This window comes from Quercus lobata, chromosome 10, assembly GCF_001633185.2.
Source record: "Quercus lobata isolate SW786 chromosome 10, ValleyOak3.0 Primary Assembly, whole genome shotgun sequence".
Classification (NCBI taxonomy): Eukaryota; Viridiplantae; Streptophyta; class Magnoliopsida; order Fagales; family Fagaceae; genus Quercus; species Quercus lobata.
The window spans coordinates 22,493,345-22,515,207 of NC_044913.1; the positions used below are offsets into that span (position 1 = coordinate 22,493,345).

General features: G+C 34.5%; 2 protein-coding genes across 3 annotated transcripts; one reads left to right on the top strand and one right to left on the bottom strand.

Annotated features, from left to right (window-relative positions):
- The first annotated feature begins 446 nt into the window (after positions 1-446).
- LOC115963363 (histone deacetylase 15) lies at positions 447-18,388 on the top strand. 2 transcript variants are annotated; one of them, XM_031082333.1, is made up of 18 exons: positions 447-601; positions 4,336-4,622; positions 5,311-5,487; positions 5,759-5,873; positions 8,235-8,311; positions 9,338-9,413; positions 9,576-9,640; positions 10,612-10,667; positions 11,330-11,453; positions 11,564-11,689; positions 11,918-11,968; positions 13,061-13,129; positions 14,103-14,211; positions 16,146-16,225; positions 16,570-16,652; positions 16,739-16,784; positions 17,616-17,784; positions 18,057-18,388. In XM_031082333.1, exons 2-18 carry the CDS (start codon positions 4,338-4,340, stop codon positions 18,176-18,178), a joined length of 1,830 nt encoding a protein of 609 aa, XP_030938193.1. In that variant the 5' UTR covers positions 447-601; positions 4,336-4,337; the 3' UTR covers positions 18,179-18,388. The 2 variants fall into 2 exon arrangements, with proteins under 2 accessions (XP_030938193.1, XP_030938192.1); XM_031082332.1 differs by having other exon boundaries at positions 448-601; positions 4,307-4,622.
- A 1,508-nt stretch (positions 18,389-19,896) lies between these two features.
- On the bottom strand, positions 19,897-21,697 carry LOC115962481 (transcription factor MYBS1). Its single transcript, XM_031081325.1, has 2 exons — positions 21,164-21,697; positions 19,897-20,660 (listed from the first exon to the last, which is right to left on the bottom strand). Exons 1-2 carry the CDS (start codon positions 21,574-21,576, stop codon positions 20,189-20,191), a joined length of 885 nt encoding a protein of 294 aa, XP_030937185.1. The 5' UTR covers positions 21,577-21,697; the 3' UTR covers positions 19,897-20,188.
- Positions 21,698-21,863: the final 166 nt, after the last annotated feature.

Below are 21,863 nucleotides of genomic sequence, written 5' to 3' on the forward strand. Positions count from 1 at the left end.
TAATTTTAAAAAAATCTAATTTAGATAACGTCCAAAAAAAAAATATATATATAACAAATTCAAATCCAAGAAAGTTTGAAGAAAATCATACAAATTTTGTTTTATGATATTGAGAAAAATAATATACAAAAAAAAAAAGAATAAATCATCTTATACATTTTGAAAACAAGCATATTTATTACACTCTTTTAATAATAAATTATTACTTATATATATATATATACACATTTAATAATACCTTAGTTTCATACCATATGAATTTATTATATAACTTAAAAGTAAAAAATTTATTTATTTTTATATTATCTAATTTTAAGTAAACTAACAAAAAAAAAAAAAAAAAACTATTTAATACTATAAATTTTGGTTAAGCCGCACGGGCATAATGCTCGGACACAGAAAATTTTGCACTGCTATTACTCTCAAGTCTCACTCACACAAAACACGCGACACGTCACACAACTCTTTTTAAGGATTCTTTATTAGTATAGTAGTTGGGTTTAGTAGGTCGCAAATCGCAAGTCGCAACCTCCGTCTTCTCCTCTTTCTGTGTACATCGGACTGAAGCAAAAACCCTTCCCCATTTTCCCCTACTCCCAAGGTAACTTTGTCAATACCCATCTTTACCTTCTTCCATTGAAATTTCTCTTCCCTTCTCTCATTTCCCATTGCTCCTTAATTTATTATATTTATTTTCTTTCATCTCTAACAATGCCCGTATATACATCATGTAGTTAGGGCTTGCTTTTGCTTCTGCTTCTGCTTTGCTCTTTTTTTTATTATTTTTATTTTCTGGGTTTTGTTTTTTGAGTGGAGTTTTAGGCTTTTAGCACACGCACATGCAAAGTCAAAACATGTTTTTTTTTTTTTTTTACTGGGTAGTGTTAAAAATGAGTTTTTTTAGTACTTTTTTTTTTTTTTTTGGTTGATAAATAGCAATGTTTATTGATTAAAAAGGAGAACCGATGTCAAGAACACAGGATGTATACAATTGGAACAGTACAATCAATAGTTTTGTTTAAAATGGTGGAAAATATGTGATAATGGATGGAGTATAAAATTCAACTCAGAAAACAAAGCCAAAAATTTATACAAAGAAATCTAATGAAAATTGATATTATAGTGCTTATTATTTGCTGGAGTGAATACTTTTTTTTTTTTTTTTTGATTGGTAAGAAAGAAAATATTATTGAAAAAGGAATAGCAGGGAAAATATGATGTTGGTTTTAGTTAGCTCAATGGGTAAAGTTTTTGATAGTTAAATAAGAGATCTGAGATTTAATCTCGTCTACACCAAAAACCAATTGGTGTCTTGGTATAACAATAAAAGAGGTATCATCAGGAGTGGACGTCATATGTTGAAATTCTCTCTAAAAAAAAAAAAAAGGGTTCATGATAGTGAAAAAAGAGAAAAAAACAAAACAAAAAATAACAAAAGAGACAAAAAATTAATCACTATAGGATTAATTTTTGATTAAGTGTATGAAAGAAGAAGAAAATTTGGGAAAGTTGGACTGGCTAATGGCTCTCGCCATTGAGGGAGATTGAGGATATGCATATCATTAAACTAGATCACTGTGTTTTTTATTCTCAGAAGAAGGCTCAGAAACTTAATTTAAAAAAAAAAAAAAATTGTTGTTTAGTTACGTGGGTCCCAATTAACTTACCTAGTAAAGTTCCTTGTGGTCGAGTAAAGGACCTATGTTCAAGTCCTGCCTAATCCAATTAGTGTATTGGTCTGTGGTGAACATGTTGGAGAGATAGTTAAGAAATTTCTTGTGGGGGGTTTTGGTGAGTAGTTTAAATACTGTAGGGGTGATAAACCCAATGGTATATATCTATGTATATATTGGGTCGGTGGCCCAGTTCGAGGACATTAAGTAGTCTGAAGACGGGTAAATACAGTCATAAGAATTTGTGTTAGTGAGTGAGGAGGTAAGGTCTGATCATGATTGTCCAAGAGGACGGTCCGAGGAGGAATGCTTTCTCGACTGAGTAAAGCCGAGGTCAGAAGGTGCGGTCTACCATCAAGAGAAACGTTTAGGAGAATTCCACTATTGAGGATAAGTATCAGGTAGGAATAGGACAGAGGGAGGCTTTGAAATATTTAAGGGAAAGCTGCTACCACCGCATTGAATGCTCTGTAGCTAACTCTCTGGCCGCATTAATGAGGAAGTGATACCTGAACAGTAGTTTTCAGTCTTACAGTTACTCTCCAAAAGACTTAGGAAGGTGCTGATGTGATAAGGATCAACACCAATAATCTAATCTACACATGGAGGGCAAATATGAAAGGAGGAAGAGGGTATAAAATAGAGAGGAGGCCCTGAGAGAAGGGGATCGGAGATTTGAGAAAGAAATACTGTAGCAATAAGATTTGTACTTGTAATCAACTTCAAAAAATATATACAAGAACTGATCTCTTCGGACTGTGGTGATGACGATTTTCTTTAGATAAAACTAGTCTATTTTTACTTTATTGTTATTTAGATCAACTATAATTGCTATCCAATTCATTAGAACCTAGTTTTCTAACCTACTCTTTATAAATTCATTGTATTGAGTTCTTTGGGCCTAGAGACTTTCAACTTTTGGGCTCAGGATTTAAATTGCGCCCTTACAAATACCATTTTGGTGGGAGTGGGATATGGTTCTCCAATTGCTAATGGTGGGTTGGGTGTAAGGAAGATAAGCACTTCCAATCAAGATTTACTGGGGAAAATGGCTTTGGCGCTTTGGGTTGGAAGACACCCATTTATGGGGATGGGTAATTGCTACGAAGAATTGGGAGAAATGGGGAGGGAGGACTTTATAATTGGCTTGAGGGAGACATGGATGTAGCCTATGGAAAAGCATTTGGACAAGATGGGATGGGTTTCTGCAATATGTGATTTTTGATGTAGGAGATGGTCATTACCTACAATTTTGGCATGACACCTGGTGTGGGGGCCATTCTTTGAAGGAGGTATTCCCACTTTGTTCCACAGGTATGTGATATGTTGAGTGGCCAGATGGCAGGGGAAATGAGCTGTTGGAATGTCAGTTTTTAAAGAGATTTTAATTATTGGGAATTAGACTCAGTGATTGCTTTTCTCATTCTCCTTCATTCTAATACCCCTAGGAAAGAGAGTTGTGATAGACTAAGCTGTAGTTTGAAGGGGAGTGATGTTTTTACTGTTTGTTCATACTACAATGCACTACGGGGTACTTGTCCAGTGCCTTTTCCATGGAAGAGTATCTGGTTTCTTAAGGTCCCTAAGAGGGTCTCATTCTTTGTTTGGACAACATGGGGGAAGATCCTTATTTGTGAAAATCTCATTAAGAAGGTTACACGTTGATAGGTTGGTGTTGTTTGTGGTGATGTAGTGGGGAGAAGGTGGATCATTTATTTATAAATTGTACTTGCGTGGGAATTGTGGAGTTTTGTCTTTAGCTCTTTTGATATTGAGTGGGCAGTACTGAAGAAGGTCATTGATCTTCTATTTGGTAGGAGAAATTGGGTTGTAAGCAATCTTTGGATATATGGGATCTCATCCTCGTGTTTGATGTGGACACTGTATAGAGAGCGAAATTGTCTTACTTTTGAGGATTTGGAGCATTTGGTGAACAACTGCTAGCTTCATTTGGTAGATCCTTGTTTGATTGGTCCTGTGATGGGGTTTTACTAGTTGCAACTCCATAGCTGATTTTAAGGTCTTAAAAAAAAAAAAAAAACTTTTTCTCCTTATAAAAAAAAGCTTCTTGTTTAATTATTTTGGTATTACATTTCTGCTAAGTTTCAATACTTCTAGTTCAGTTTCCCTGCCCATGAGCTGGAAAAATGCTACTTTACAATCAACTTTGTTTAAAATTTATTTTCCCTTTATAAAGGTTGCTTATTTATTTATTTTAAAAAAAAAATTTAATATTGGTAATTGTACATGCACCTAGTGGATCTCACCCTTGACATTGCTCTTACAAGAGGAAGAGGCGTTATTTGAGGTATAGCTCATTGGGTCCCTTTATAAAAAATAAAAAATAAAAAATTTTTGAGAAAAAGGGGGGCATCGTACATGTCAAATCTAAATTAGGGTGGCCAGGCCATCTATGTTAGTTCAATCCTTAGAAAGAACTCTTATAATATTTTTCAGTGCTATATATGATACACCTGGATTGATTTAGGTTAGTAGTAATATTTTTTCTTTTAAAATTTTTTTTCTTTCATGCTTACATTATTTTATGTTTCTTAATCAGTTCCTTCTCTATGTACATTATTCTTTATGTTATGTCCCTGCTGTTTAAGTATGTTCCCCATGTCATTCAACAGTATTGCTGATGATTGGGATCTTGATGAAGGAATGATTCTGGCAGAAAATCACCATGTGAACGCTCCATCCAACATGGTAAGAGAAACAGTTCAAATGAGTCGTTTGACAAATAGGGAGGCTGAGAACAGTCTTCACAAACAAAGTGACCAAAATCCACGTCAAGGCCGTAACGGAAGATGTAGAAACTTGGGGTCCAATGGAACCAGTTCTCAACCTTGTTATGATGAAAATGATGGGGAAGTTAATAGATCAGGAATATCCACTAGAGATGCTTCAGACAATCTTAATGCAAACATGCAGCCTGATGTTATTCATGTAAGTGGAAAATGAGGATAATTTACTCAATGTAAGAAATTTAGATGCCTCTTCATTCCCCCTTCCCCAGGGTTTATGATGTGGTTCATTTAGAGGAAGCTGTGTACCACTTGTTACTGTCCAGCAAGTTCAATCATTAGTTTCTTACATCAGCATTAGTTTTTATGATGTGTATGATAAGTAGTTCCCATTACTTGTAATAGCCTTTATCACTTGTAACAGAAATCAGCCCTAGTGCTTATGTTGTATGATAAGTGGTTCCTATTACTTGTAATAGCCTTTATCACTTGTAACAAAAAGTTAGTTAGCTGATAGGTAATTAGTGATAAGCACAATAGTCTATCAGTTAGTTAGAGAAGTTTGTTAGGCCTTGGCCAATCACATGGCAGCCACATGGTAGGTTCTTGTAACTAACTTCCTAGCCAATCAGCAACTTGCTTATGTAACTATAAATAAGCAAGGCTGCCCTCGTCGTAACTAGTTGAATTTGAATCCTAGAAATCTCTACTTGTGATGTATTATTCCAAGAGTGTGTTTCTTGAAGAGCTAGTTTTTCTTTCTTTTCTCTAAGCAGCTTAGTAACAACCCTCCCTTTCACCAAATTCCTCCATCAGTTTAGTTGCTTTTGATAGTAATTTCTATCTTTAAAACTTCTGAATTTGCAAATGACATTGGGATTTCCTTGTAGAAAAAAGCAAGGCAGCAGAAAGAAATGACTTTCCAAGATATGTATAACAACCAAGATCTCTTTGATGATGAGGATGATGATAGTGACTGGGAGCCTGCACAAGAGCGTGTAGAAATTAAGAAGTGGTTCTGCACCAATTGTACAATGGTTAACCTTGATGACACCATCCATTGTGATGTATGCTTATGCTTTATGCTTCTTTCTAGATATAGTTGTTGTTATTATTATTATTATTATTAGATACACCATCCATTGTGATGTATCCTTCTTTTGTTTGGTTCTTGTCCAATACAGAGATATGTTTTTGGGTGAGTTTCAGTCATATTTACCTAAAAAAAAAAAAAAAACCCGAGATGGTTTTCAATTGATAATGGAAAATTTTAAAATTCTAAGGAGGTGTGGTTGTCTATGACTATGAATGAATTTTAGTGCTATCTTTTCCATGCAGATTTGTGGGGAACATAAAGAATCTGGAATCCTTAGACATGGGTTTTTTGCTTCCCCCTTTTCACAAGATGTAGGTTCTGCTGAAGTTGAGTCAGAAATTAAAGAAAGACACAGAGGTAGGTTCATATGATTGGCAATCTGGTTTGTCTGACATGGTTATCATTGATTTGAGAAAATTTCTCTGTAAATGTTGTGTATGATGCTTCTTATCTTCTTGCAGCTATCTTATCACAAAGGTAATTGGTTTCTTAGAAGTAGTGTGATTAGGCATTCAAATTTGTTTACCTATAATTCGAATCATGCAGATGTAGGTTTGTTGTTCTGTACCTTTTTGGGTGGGTGTAGATGTTTTAGGCCCCTTGATATGGTATACTACGGTTCAAGGTAAATGTGTGAAAGCCTGGTGATGGGGTTGCAAAATAGAAGCTGTAAAATCACATAGGAACAGTTTAAAATTTTGCTTACAAAGTGGCATTCCAAGATGGACACTATAGTTTAATATAAATAATGAGGACCACACAAATGTCATTACACTGTAGGAATTAATTTCCTTCCATAATCAACATTCTCAATGTAAACAAGATGGAAGGTGCCTAATTTGGTAATGGGAAACTATAACCTTTTTTATTTTTTATTTTATTGTTAAAAAATATCTTAAGTTTTTGTACATGTATCGTTGGTAAAAGCATGCTTAGGCTAGCTTAAAGCCCAAAGCTCTGAGGTCTAAGCACTTCACTTGGCTGAAGTGAAGCTTGTTTAATTAAGCACGCCTTAGGAATGCTTCTCAAGTGCTTTTTGAGGAAGCATAAAACATGCCCATGCATGCTTATTTATTTTTTTGCTAAACAATATATGAATCATTAAGAATTAATAAAATTAAATGCTTGAGTGGACCATTGATTTGCTATAAAAATACTATTCTTAAGGTGGTGTACTACACAAACATTTAAAAAATATATATCAAAAGACAGAAATAAGGATAAGTTGTCATTCTGGTGCTTTTTGGTCTTTGCCTTTTGTTTATATTTTATTGCACCATATATTTCATTTTGAACAAAACTATTATAGTTGTGTATTTTTATAAAGCACTAGAGAATAACATAATATGTTATGTTTAAACTTTGTGTGACTAGATTATCATCTTGTCCCTTGACAGTTGTTTTCAAATTTACTATATGAATATTTTTAAGAAGTTAGAAATAACTTGTGCAAAGTTTAAATATATCAAAAGACAGAAATAAGAATAAGCTATCATCCTGGTGCTTTTTGGTCTTTGCCTTTTGGATATATTTTATTGCACCATATATTTCATTTTCAACATAACTATTATAGTTGTGTATTTTTATAAAGCACTAGAGAATAACATAATATGTTGTGTTTAAACTTTGTGGGACTAGATTATCATATTGTCCCTTGACAATTGTTTTCAAATTTACCATACGAAAATTTTTAAGAAGTTAGAAATAACTTGTGCAAAGTTTAAACTCACAAACTTTGTTCTATTGTACTATCCATTTGAGCTAATAGGCTGAATATATTACCATTTTGAGTTTATTACCTTTTTTCATTATATGTTATGAATCTTTTTATTGAAGGTTATTATACATGAATTTCAAAAGTGTGCGCTGTAATTTACTTCAATTGGGCGCATGCATATGCTGCACCTAGGCTCCAAAAGGCCTAACCTCTTAAGTGAGCTTGATGCATTTACCAACACTGTATGTGTTTCAATATTGAGCGTGCCTAATTTTTGTAATCTCAATAGAAAATAATATTAAATAAATGTGAGATGATGTGGCAATGATGTTTAGATTTCACAATGCTCATGAATATTCTATGGCTTATTACTTATATACCTTATACCTGAAATCCAAACTTCTGTGCTATCTGATCTGCTACTCAACATAGGCATTCATTTTTCACCAATCTATATCAAGGTCTACTATTGACTCTTTGTCTCTCCACATTTAGAAACTGAGATAAGTCTAGTGTTTTTCTTGTGTGTGTGTGTGTGTATAATTATAAATTTTTCCCATCCATTTGCAATCCTTTTGAACCTACTTGATCTTCATGTCATTAAGTTAATAGTACAAGTGATGTCAACCCAATTGAGAAGATTCTGTTAATATGAACTTGCAGATTTGGTACTTGTTCAGGCCTCTTGTATTCTGTAATGCAACCTTATCAAGCAAATCGATTAATAAAAGCTGGGTAGAATTCCTTAAAGACTTTGAGTCTCAATTAAAACTGCAGTTGGATGAGTTCTCTCTATGTCTTGATTCTTAGTTTTATAATGTTTTGATATCTCACATTTTTTTGTTGAATCACTTGGAGTGACGTTTATATATATTCTTTCTACAATTAAGATGAAACTATTGATGGGTTTTATGTTAGATATTGTCATATGTACAAATATATTTGTGCTGTTTTGGAAACTCTTCTTAGTAATTCAGTGTCTTTTATTTGTGTCTATGTAGACTTGGGCTGCCCAATTTCAACCTTGAATAGTTCCACGGCAGTAGGTTTTGATGAGAGAATGTTGCTACACTCAGAAGTATGGCGCTGCTTTTCTACATCTCTCCCTGAACCCCTTTATGTTACTTAGGTTTTCTCATGTATAAAGCTTTTATTTTCATTTGTGTTTATTGCTTTGCTGTGCTTTGCTTTTAATTTGTCCTTATATATTTAAGTGTCTTGAATATGAAAATTAAATTTGAATTTCTATCTCTCATATTGTGACGCAGGACTCCTGCATTATATTACTTTCTAAAGTGATTGATATCATATTCTCACTTCAATTTTAATACATTTTTTGATCATTATTTTATGATATGGTTTACATCTAATCTACTGTCTACATTAAGAGAAATCTCAAGGTCTAAATTAGGTACTTTTTCTAACACTTATATGATGGAAATTATTAGGAAGTTTTTCCAAGAAATTTGAGGAAGTATAAGGGATGCAATATGTACTTGTAATGAAGGAATTTAATGGATGAAGGTAGGACTAAGAATAGTTGATTTGGGTCTTTTGTGCATAACTTTACATTTGGTGTTATGTTGTGCATAATTGATTGTTTCTGGCAATGATGTTCTTCGGTTGTTGTAAGGGTGTGTTGGGTTGGATGCATGTGTGAGTTCAATAATAGCACATGGTATGGTGTAATTGTCAAAATTTGTCAGAGGTAAAGCAGTGCTACAGATTTGGGCATGGACCTCAGAATCCAGAAAGAGTTCTGTATTGAAATATCAGGTTGAAATTATTTTGTAGCAAAGGGTTATTTTAGATCTACGTTAGTTATAATCTCTGGCTGGGAAGACTTAATTTCAAAAAAAAAAAAAAAAATTAGGAAGAAATTCTATGTTCCATAAAGACAAGTACAAATAAAGTGTTGCAGTTACAGAAAGGAATTTTCTAACTCCTTGTCTGCACAATCAATCAGAATAACTTTGATGTACCATGTTCTTCATGTGATACTTCAATTTGTGATATTGGCATTACAATTTGCAACACTGCTTGTTGCTGTCTATGTGAAACTCTATGTAATTATTTCTTTTGGGTGTTTGCTATGCTAGAGTAGGTTGAAATGAAGTCACATCCACATCCAGAAAGACCAGATCGTCTGCGAGCTATTTCTGCTAGCCTTGCTACAGCTGGTATTCATCTTTGCTCTAAATTTTGTCTTTGAATCAGGGATTTTATTTGAGTTGATATTTGAAAATTATCAAGTTTTCATTATACCTTGACTCCAATGCAGTAAGTTTTCTACCTCTCCATCATTAGATTGATAACCAATTGGCAAATGTTAACCTGTGCAGGTATATTCCCAGGAAGATGCTATCCCATTTCTGCAAGAGAAATTACACAAGAAGAACTTAAAAAGGTAAGTGACCACCCATTACACACAAGAAGACTTCAAATGTGTCGGGTGTTTTCTTTTTTTCTTCTTTGTCTGATTTGCTTTATAGGTGTAGTCTTTATACTTCATAGTTTTGCTTGTTCTCTTGCTTTCCCTAGTATGCGTCCTGTGTGCTTCAGTCTTTTTGTATCTGTTTTTTCTATCATTGAAGTTTATTAATTAGTACACATCCTTGCATGAAGCAGCCTTGTTTAATAAATTATTTCTTACATATCAAAAAAAGAAGTGGCCAACCATTATTTTGGAGCCATTTGAAGATGGAGTTATTATCTGCCTGCCAATATTATTTCTGTGGATGACAACAGGGGTTTTTATCTGAAATTGGTTGGAAATGTGTGGGACCAACAAAAAGGTATCTTAGTTGATATTTGAAATCATGGAATGTCTAAGGTCTTATGCTTTGAAATGACTCTATGGAAGATGTATTACTTATTGATTGGTTAGTTATTATTATACACACCTAGTGGGTTTTGAACCAGTAACCAACAAAGGGAGAAGGTGCCATTTGAGCTGGAGCTCATTGGCTACTCATATTATTGGTAAGTCACACAAACACACACAAAAAATTCGGTTTTGAACCCAAGAACCTTACCCTTTGCTCGGTGGGGGAGGTGCCATTTGAGCTGGAGTTCATTGGCTACATTTTATTATTGGTAAGTCTCACAAACACACAAAAAATTCGGTTTTGTACCCAAGAACCTTACTCTTTGCATGGTGGAGGAAGTCCCATTTGAGCCAGAGCTCATTGACTTCTATGGAAGACTTTTCTTTTGTGCTGCCATGATAATAATAAATATAATAAGCAGATTTTACTAGCTAATTTGATTTCTGTTGTTTTGAAACAAAACATAAAAATTATATCTTAGTTTTTTTTTTTTTTTTTTATATAAATTTTAGTTCCTTTTAATTAATGGTTTTACATTTTGGAATTAAAGGTCCATTCCTTGGAGCATATTGAAGCTGTTGAACTTACAAGTCATCTTCTGTCTAGGTATGTTAATTATGCAGGCTTTCATTTCTCTATCAACCTTTTTTCTTCCCTTTTTTTTTTTTTTTTTTTTTTTTTTTTTTTTTTTTTTTTTTGTTTGTTTTTGTTTTGTTTTTTTGTTTTTGCTTTTGTTTGTGTGTACACACATTGACATGCTTGCACTGTAAGATTGTCTGGATTTAAGTTGATCTTGACTGGCCTAGTTCACATGCCCCAAGATGGTGTAAGCATGCTAAGTTTAGGAATGAAAAGAAATATGGTATATTCCTTACTTTTTAAGCATAAATATAAGATCTCTTTTGAGGCATTGTGGAGGACCTTCCTGCATTTGATAAGAAGGGCTATTAATATTTAGAAAAAAGGATGTAGATAAGAGAAAAGAAAGCTGATGGAGTAATTAAATATTATTAACTAAACATATGTTCCATGGAAAAGGAATAATGAATCTGAGGAAGCATGAAAGCAAAGAAAACCTAGAGTTGAACCCCTTTTTTTGTCAATACCAACACTCAAAATTCAAAACCCCTTACAAATAGCAATCTTCCTTCCCCCACCCTTTTTTATAGAAACTATCCAGAATAAAATACATCCAACCTTAGATTTGGATGCTGATGGATCTTGACTTGAAATTGGGTTTGTGGTTGATTAATTATATGTGATTGCAGTTATTTCACTCCTGACACATATGCCAATGAGCATTCAGCATGTGCTGCCCGGCTTGCAGCAGGCTTATGTGCTGATCTTGCTACAGCAATCTTTTCTGGGCGTGCCAAAAATGGTTTTGCTCTGGTATGGCAAATCTGCAACTTAAATATAGGTTGTTTTAAGTGTTATTGAAGTGACAGGGAACTCTTGCAAACACTATTCATTCTGAAGTCGATTATTGTTTTATGGGTAAGGTTCGGCCTCCTGGTCATCATGCTGGTGTAAGACAGGCAATGGGGTTTTGCCTCCACAATAATGCAGCAGTTGCAGCATTAGCAGCTCAGGTTGCAGGAGCTAAGAAAGTGCTAATTGTTGATTGGGTAATGTATACTCTTAACTTATCTTGATGCTTTTGAAGTTTGTTTTTTACATAATATACTTAACAAAAAATTAATACTTTATTTATTTTTTATAAATAAATAATAATAATTACTTTAACTGTGATCATCTCTATAATTATTTTGTTTTTTTTTTAATATTTTTATTAGCATTGAATTATTAAACTGCAAGCTAATTTCTTTCTTTTGTCTCTTTTCCTCTTCCCACAGGATGTTCACCATGGGAATGGTACACAGGAGATATTTGACCAGAACAAATCGGTGAGCTTCATAATAATTGAATTGGATCTAACTATGCACATCAACTTTTAAATGCACTATTCCATTTTCAATGAAATAATTTTCTGGAGGAGGTGGTAAGGTGTCGGTGATGTCACTTATGTAGTTTGAAAGAAGAGTAAGCCAATTCATTCTTCTGCATTATAGCTCTTAGGAAGCTTTTACATTGGTAATAGGAGCTATTGATATTACAAAGTTCATGAATGTTTTAACTAGAAAGTTTGTCCCAACAATGGGTCAATGTGATAAAAAATTGTATCGTAAACAGTGGAAGGATGCACTAAACTAATTGTCCCCCTTCTGTTTCCATTTAAATGCTTTTATTGTTTTTTATTTTTTGGAATACCTCAAATGTGATCCATGAGCCCTTGAATGAGCAAAGTGGAGGGTGGTTGAGGTTGCAGGTTTAAAATCTATGTAGTGCTTTTGCAGCTTGATGCAGGACTATGTACTCTTAAATGGGGACTTTTGTTTGGGGAAACAAGAAGAACAAAAAAAAAAGAGTAGGAGGAGTCCACACCTAGGGCTATTTAAAGTCAGCCACAAGCTGTGAAAAAAAGAGAGATAGAAACCTGGTGTCATCACCTAGGTTTGCCTAGATTCCACTCCAGGCAGTAACAAATAAGGGATATAACCCTGGAGTCAGTACCAAGTTGAGAAACAGAAATTTAAGCCTTGGCTTGAGGACCACGGGTTCATTGGAGTCTGTACCAACCATTTGTTTGGAAGAAATTTTCAATAAAATTTTATAAATCTGTGGTCAAGTGTCTCCAACAGTGTTTCCTGGGGCCTTCAATTAGGGTTTCCAAATTGCATCAAATGGAAGGAAAATAAACTCATAATTAAATTTCAACAAATATGGAAATAAAAATCAATTAGCAATCAAATTCCTCTGGTAGCTCAATTAATCTGCATCAATCTAGTCCAATGGTATCAATCATTATCCATCAGTATCAAAATCTAGTGTGCACAGTCCACACCATAACTTACCAATAAAAGAAGCCCTCAAATGTGTTTGTTTTGGTTACTTATTGATTTACTTGTTAATGCTTATGAGTTGGACTAACTTTGTAGGTCTTGTATATATCATTGCATAGACACGAGGGGGGAAAGTTTTATCCTGGTACGGGAGCTGCACATGAGGTACTTGATTGCTTTTTTTTTTTATTTTTTAAATGAAGTACTTGATTGCTTACATTTTCTTTCAGAACTAAATAGACTTCTTGTGCTGGCCAACTCAGCCTTGTGACTTTTATCACGATTTTTGTTTGGGAATGTGATGTTATTTGGTGAAGTTTAAAAAAAAAAAAAAAAACCTTACAATATACATCCATCCTATCTTTTTCATTACATGGTCATTTTTTTCCCATCTCTTTCACAAACTCTGTAAAACTGCTATAAATTAATCTTTTACTTGGTATCTAGTTTTATTCTGATTTCAATGAATGCCTTGGTTATTTTTGGTGTGGCAACAAGAAACTGCCAACGTACAGAAGCCTAAAAGCTGATGGGTTCTTATAAAATTTAGATACATTATGTGGCTGTATTGGCACTCAAATTAGATAGATTATGACCACTTTGGCAATGAATTTATGGGGCCTTTTTTCTTCCTCCAAATTCTCTGGTCTTTCATGTATTCTTGAATATATTTATGCAATCATGTGACTTGTAGCACTTATCCTTGAATGACATTTTTTGAGCTAATAAATCTTGACTCTATTTGGATGCCCCGAATGAAGATGATGTATGTAAACTGGAGTAACCCTTAATACATATTCATATTAAACAATTAGTACTAAGCAGTATGCCTGTGTTTGGACACATTATTTTTGGTTTTCTTTGTAAGATAGTTGCAGATATGATTTGAAGCATAAATGTGCTGTATTCTTCTCTCCAATTTGTCAGGCATCAGGATTTTGTATTTTAAGCCTTCTGTTTGTTCTCAAATTTTTGGGTCCCTTTGTTCTGTCTAGCTTTGCATTTCTATACTTATCTGTTTATGTTTACAATCTACAATCCACAATCTACAATCTTTTCATGGATTATATTCATTATGCCATTTGATAGGTATTTGAACTATAACTAGTGCTCATAAATGATATTTTTATTTCTTTAGGTTGGTACCATGGGGGCAGAAGGATACTGTGTGAATATTCCGTGGAGTCGTGGGGGAGTTGGTGACAATGATTATGTTTTTGCCTTTCAGCATGTTGTGCTTCCCATAGGTTAATCTTATTTTTTTCTTCTTATCCTTTTTCCCATTCATCTACTGTTTGACGGAGGGAGCACAATCAATATTATTTCATAATTTATTATTTTTCTAGATTTCTTTTGAACTTTGAATTTGGGCTTTAATGCTTAGGATTTTATGGGATGTCATTACCTATAAGAAAAAAAGGATTTTATAGGATATAATTGTGTCTTAATGCAATCCCTGAAGCTTATTAAATGGATGACCGCAGAATAGTTTGAAGCACAGTGCAATTTGAATAAGAATTAAATTTTTTCTGATTAGAGAATGTTTCTCTACGCATCATGATGACTCCAAGAACTCTTTGGCGGTGAAGCCTAGAATTTGTCTTGTTATTTCCTTGTTTTCCCTCTTATTTTCTATTTTGGTGAATTGTTTTGCATCAACTTAGTATCAGTCTATCAAACATACTCCGGTCCCCTTCTGTAGCTACTGTTACCTCCAAACAAACTGTTAAACCCATTACCACCCCCACGAAGCCCGTAACCATTCCTTGAGCAAGATTTTGAACCCACTCACCAAACCACCAAATAAAAACACAAAACCCATTGTCATAGGTAAGTTACCCAGCCGATAGCCACAATCAACATAGTTGACCCAAAAGAAAATAATAAATATTGCCATAAAAAAAAAATATTGCCAACAGATATCGGCCAATCACTACTTCAGCCGTTGAACCAACTTTGCTGCTGTGACCCTTTAATCACCGGAAGTCCCCAGTTGCCATTGCAAGTCAACCGAATCCCCTTGTTGCAAATCAAGCAACCCAGCAACCACAAAATCAAACCACTGATGTTACTTGGACTCAGTTGACCCAAATTGCAAATCCACTTGAGCACCACGCTTGACTACCAATGACCTATCCCAAGAAATTGCTATGGAATACTGCCTGAATGGTCAAAATAATGGCTTGGCTTCCATCCGGTCCTCTGAAATATCCAAAAAGTTCGTGTATTTATGTTAGAATTTTGTGCTGAGGACACCTCTTCGCTCTATTGGGATGTTCTGGTCATTGGACGGTTTCTTTCCAAGAGAGAGAGAGGGTTGAGACAGGGAGACCTTTTGTCGCTTTAATTATTTGTTATGGTGTAGGTTAGATAATGTGGTAGCTGATTTGCTCTACATTTTGATCATGAGATTCCATTGTGATTCATGAAGCATATGATTCGATCCTGAGGTATTCAGTGAAGGCTTGGATGGCTGTCAATGAAATTCTTGGAATAATGCTGCCACTTGGTTCATGAAGTGGAAAGGCTTGAGACAATGGTGATTTCTATAGATCAAGATTAGGCTGTATCATTTATTCCACACATTGATTTTCTCATTTCAAACAAATTTAATATGGTGGAACAAAAATCTATTTTGTTTTCAGTGCAGCCAAAAATGCTTCTAGAGTTGATGAAAGTATCAAGTGCCAAAGTTCTTATCTTGAAACAATTCAAAATTAGAGGTTTAATAGATTAATGGTAGATCTAAAGAATTCAGTGCCAAAGTCTGAAAATGCACTGGATTCTTAGATTTACCATTTAATCCAGTTTGTGTTTCCAAAGCTGAATGTAATAGATTAATATTTGATCTCAATCACTAGTATTTATGTTTGTAATTAATTTGTTTAAGCTAAGATGCAGAATGTCTGGTGTAATAATGAAATTACGTTGAAATAATTTCCTTTTGTATTAAAAGTGAAATTATCCAGGACTTATTATATATGTTTGTGTGTTTTCTGGAAGTTTTTATTTTTCCTATGGTGGGTGGAACTTTCACTTGATACAGTTCTACTGGACTTCCCATAATTTCATTTTGTTGTTCAGTATATTACAGTCATTTTGTAATGTATAATGATACAATTGTCTGCACTTGATTATTAGCTGAAATTCATTAACAGTTTCCAACGGGAAATTATTGCAGCCTCTGAGTTTGCTCCTGATCTCACCATCATATCAGCAGGGTTTGATGCTGCAAGGGGTGATCCCTTAGGATGCTGTGATGTAAGTCTCTCTTATTGGTAGACTGATTCTTTAGATCTGTAGTCATTTCATTTAAAGATTATTCAATTAGATAAGCACTATGGATAGATTCATTTGGTTTTCTCTCTGGTGTTTCTAGTGAAAGTGTGCAATTAGCTGTATTAAAAGGCTGTGTAAAGAACCTAAGCAAATATGGCACTAGTCTTTTGCTATCAATCTGTGACCTTTTCATTATTGTAGGACTTAAAGTTCACTGCTTAAAGTTACAGACACATAAAACTTCAGCAATGTGTGGTGTCATTTTATTGTTTTAATTGGATGTTAATATTCCATGGTAACATCATAAAGTAATTTTGTTTATATAGGTTACTCCTGCAGGCTATGCACAGATGACTCAAATGTTGACTGCCCTTTCTGGTGGAAAGTTGCTTGTTATTCTTGAGGGGGGGTTTGTGGCTACTACTTGAACTTGGTTTCACTATTAATGCCCCTTTTGCATCGTCTATGCTAACTTGGATAATTTATTGTGTGCAGCTATAATCTACGTTCTATATCATCTTCTGCTACTGCAGTCATTAAGGTGACTATTTTTCAAAGTATCTGGAATGCATTATATATTGTTAGACCTTATTACATTTTACACTGTCTAGCTCTGGGGCAAGTTTCTATTTGGCCCTTGATGTTCTTATTATAGTGTAATGCTAACTGCTAACTTTGTAGATTGTTACAATGTTCATCATCCTTTAATTTGAGTAGACAGAAAATGCACACGACATCATTTGTGCCACTGTAACATACACGTGAGCCTCACAAATGTCCTACCAACCCAACTTCCATTCCTGTCTACAAACACAATGGATCTGCTTGTCATGTGCAGGACTTGGACGCTTTGGGTGGGAAGTACATGAGAGTCACACATCTATTTTTGTGGAGGCGTGATGTCTCATGCCCATTTACACCTACTTATACTAACAGAGACTTCTGGATGGTTAATGTTGCAAGTTGACAATCTGAAAAGCTTGGGGTGATATTGTAAACTTCAGATGATGAGGGATTGGATAGAAACTTAATTAACCACGCCTCCCCCCAAAAAAGAAGAAAAAGGAAGGAAATAGAATCTTTCTATAAAGTTTGGGTATAAAGAGTTGATGCAACTTTTTATTAGTAGGATGGGAAAATTCTTCACTTGGGAAGTACAATTTTGACTTCACTGATGGTAATCAATCTGCTTGGGTTTTCTGATTAGAATTTATAATTAGCAATAATTTCTTTTGATGTTAGTGTGAGGTGTTTGGGATGTCGTATTATTGCAAACATTTGAGGCAGTTTGTTCTGTGTCACTTCACTACTGAAATGTCAAGATTGTTGTTATACATGTGATACATTTCTGATGTGGTTTTCCATGGGAAAGGTATTGCTGGGTGAAATTCCTGAATGCGGTTTGGATATTTTACCTTCTAAAGCTGGTGTGCAAACTGTTCTGGAAGTCCTTCAAATTCAGATGAACTTCTGGCCTACTCTGGGTCCCAGATTTTCGGATTTGCAGTCACAATGGGGAACATACTGTTTGAAAAACAAAAGTGAGGATCTCTCTGCCCTCTTAATGCATTCAAGTATCATATTCCAATTTTAGGGTTTATTTTTTATTATATATATATTTTTATATATAAATATATAAACATAAAAAGTGAGTTTATTGCTAGACAACTCTTCCCCCTTGTACCTTATTCTTATATTTGACACCCCTCCCCTCCTGTCCCGGTTTCTCTTTCCTCATCCTGCAGAACCTGTGTAAGATTTGGAATGGATCATTTAAAGTTTCTCATTAATATGTTCTTATTTTTATCTGCAGAGAAACATATTAAAAAGAGACGGCTGGCTGTGGCACCATTATGGTGGAAATGGGGACGGAAAAGTTTGTTGTATCATCTCCTAAATGGGCATCTCCATGTAAATCAAAGGGGCGGAGATTGATTTTGTAGATTATATGCATACCTTGTAATTTTGTGCACCTTTGTAAACCATCTAGTTTCAGGATAGTATCATTTTTTGCATGCTCATGACCTTTGTCAAGGTATGTATGGTGCTTTTGCGGCGTTAAATTTCAGAACAGATTTCACCCTTACTGTGTCCATATGATTTTATTGCAGTGTATTAACAGCCTCTAGCGCAATTTAGATTCAATCTCTCTCTTTCTCTCTTCTAATAATTATTTCATGCATTGAGAATATGCATCTTCTCTCAAACTGTGTGTGGACTCACAGCTTTGTGGAATCTACATACCGTGAGAGGGATATCCAGCGTATGGGAATACCTCTCTTCTCTTTCTCTGAGTTTTAGTGACCTGTTATTTTGCTAGACTTATCAATAGTGCTAATGGTCTATTTGGATTGAGGGGGAAGGAGGAAGAGTAGAGTAAAGTAGAGTAAATTTGACCCAAAATTAGCTTATTTTCAGTCAATTTTACTCTACTCTCTTACTCCCTCTCCTTCCTCCTCAATCCAAATGGGCCTAAATTGTTCTGAATAAAGGAGAAAAATAATTCAAGTATTGTCTATTGTATACTGCATTGAATGAGACAACCGTGCTCCATGCTTATAGAGGGAAGTTGGTCCCCCCCCCCCCCCCCCCCCCCCAAACAGACACAAAAAAAGAAAAAGAAAAAGAAATAAACCTTGGGCCTGATACAAAACTACAAATGAAGATTGGATAAAGCGTGGGAAAGAAATGCAATTGCTCTTAGACTCGGTTCACTTTGTCTTGGACATAATAACAGATAATGTCTTTTCGATTTTTTTTTTTTTATCAAAATAATATATAAAAGTTATAATATTTATAAATAATAATATATAAATGTTATAATGAAATTATCTAATAAATATATTTTTTTTAGTTGCTGAAAACTTAGTGAAAGACTGGATTGGTTATCTCATTTTTGCTTTTCGTGAGAAAATACCAATTGAAGTGGATGGTTTCTTCAAACAAGAAGTAGCTGTGTCAACTATTCAATCAAATGATATTGAACATGATTCTTATCTTTTTTTGAGAAACAAGTCAGTTACTTGCAAATTGTACCAAATTTTATATATGGCAATTTCAGCAAGATCTCTTCTTTAGTTGGGGAAAGAATCTGCACGAACTGGATTTTTTGAAAAAATTTCTATTGAATAGTATAAAATAAGAAAAAAGAAAGTATCTAGCAATCCATTTAGCTACTGATTGTGAAATTGCATTGCTGTGTCAGGAGTATTTTGGGGAAGAAAATGTTATTCTTGGTTACATTTTTTTGTATAATTTCTTATTGAAGATGGCTAATGGCATGTATTGCACTATCAGTATGCACCAAAAAAAAGGGTTATAGACTTATAGTACCTGACTACTACCTTTGTGTCATAGAATCACATGCGGTGCTCTACATTATAATGCATGAGTTGTGAAAGATCTTGTTTAGGTATCTTGAATTAAAACTTCGGTACTTTCTAATTTGCACATACTTGCATGTTGAGATTTGGCATGCTTGCATGTAGAGATTTTTCATTTATGTAGGTTCCTCAAAAGGTGTTTTGTTTGTTCTTGGTTTTATTTTTAATTTTATTAAAAGAATAATCAACACAAGTAATTTGAATGCAAATAAAGATGTTCCTTCATGGTTTACATCTAAGTCCAAAGAGTTGTTGAAGGCCGTAACTAGCAAAAATCTCTATGGTATATATACAATATGAATGCAACAAAGTAGGAATAATCTATCAAACTTGATTAGAATTTAGTACAACAAAGTAGTTTTGTGTTCTTAGTGAACTAGTCTCCTATGCGTCAAAAGTCTTGTAGTTTAATAGTATTACTTAGTTCTCCCATAAAGAAGAACCCAAGTTCAAATATCTCCTCCCCAACTTATTATTAAAAAAAATCCTATGCAAACGTGTTTTTCCCTTTCACAACCCACTTCCTTCGAAGGGTAACCTAAAATTTTGCTTAGAGGGAATGTTATTGGTGCATTGGCGGAGGAGCCATTGGGTAAGCAACTGGCATAACATAGGGAGGATGTGAATGGGGATGATGTCCTGGAGGAAGCATGACAGGAGTCCCAACAGCTGATGCCATATGCACCGGAGGAGCAGCGACCGGGTGTCCAACCGACGTTCCATACATGCCTAAACCAGGCATATGTGGCTGAGCCCTATGTTTCACTGGTGGTCCTATAGTGGCTACACTTGATGGGTTCATGTTGGTCTGTTGGCCAGTAATCGGTGCCTGATGAGAAGCAACATCTCCATTATTCACGCTAGTAATGTCATGGATACTTGATCTCCTCCTATCTCTATTCATTGAGTTCAAGCGAATGAAGTACTTTTGGGCATGGCTAGCCACTTGTGTGGGAGTCCTGGAAATGACAAAGTTTCTTGAAATGCTTCTCCAATCCCCCTTCCCAAACTTGTCAAGACCAAGTAGAAACAACCTAAAAAACCAATAGCAGGCTAGTGTCAAAGTCTACTATATACTAATATAATCATAGCTTCTTTATAATTCACATATAATTCCCCAAAGAACATTAATATCATTTCCAATTATTAAGAACTCAATGATAATAATCAGATTAAAGTATTCACTAGCCCTCACAGTGAATTAGTAAGTTTGTTGATGGTATTATATATAAATTAATAAAATACCCTATGAAAGCAATGATATTTAAACTTTTATATACTTTCAATTCTAATTAATATGAGTAAATGCACTAAGTCTCACTTTACATAATATAATGCTATCCATTTCATTTGAAACAGAGAAAATCTATTTCATAGCTTAGATTTATTTTCTAAATTTAAAAATGTACAAAGTGTTACGTCACTCGATATCTTTAACTTCACAACTAAAGAGTAGAGATGAAGTTTGTCACTAAAATCACACAAGGTAGTAGAGTTGACTTAAAATAAACATAAATTCAAAGACATGGAACAATACCTATGTTCTTCTTCTGTCCATGGAATCCCTTTTCTTCGTTCTTGCTCTGACCTGGACCCTCCTTTCCCACCATGCCCGGTTGAGTCATGTCCCAACCCTGAAAACCCACTTCCAAAACCACAATTTGATCTCTTATCCGAAGCCATGGCACCAGAAAAGCCATGACAGTCTTTGTTTGAAGATGATGCTTCCTCTCCCACATAGTTAGGAAGTGGTATATGTCCAGCCTCTATTGCACTTACATCCTCCACTAGCAACTGGTAGTGTTGCTTTAACTCATCCATAGTTTTGCTAGGGACCATTGAAGCAATCTTCTCCCATTGCTCTTTACAGTCCTCATCCACCCAATGCATAGCAATGGCATTTTCAAAAGTTTTCTCTTCTTCTTTGCTCCAAATTATTTCACTTGACATGGTGTAGGTATGCAAGTGGACAAGTTATGAGTATGAAAAATGTTGAAATTATTAATGGGTTCAATTCATTTATTAGTTATACAGGGAGAAAAAAAAAAGAAAAAAAAGAAAAGAGAAAAGAAAATGGAATAGAAAGGGGGGGTGCGTAGGATAAGGGGGACTGGGACAGAATATTTGTGTAGGATAAGGAGTGAGGTGGTTGTCAAAACAATCAATTTTTGAAGGACCACCTTTGGAATCAAAATGGATGGGTTCTTTGTCATGTTCATTCATTTCCTTCTTAAAAA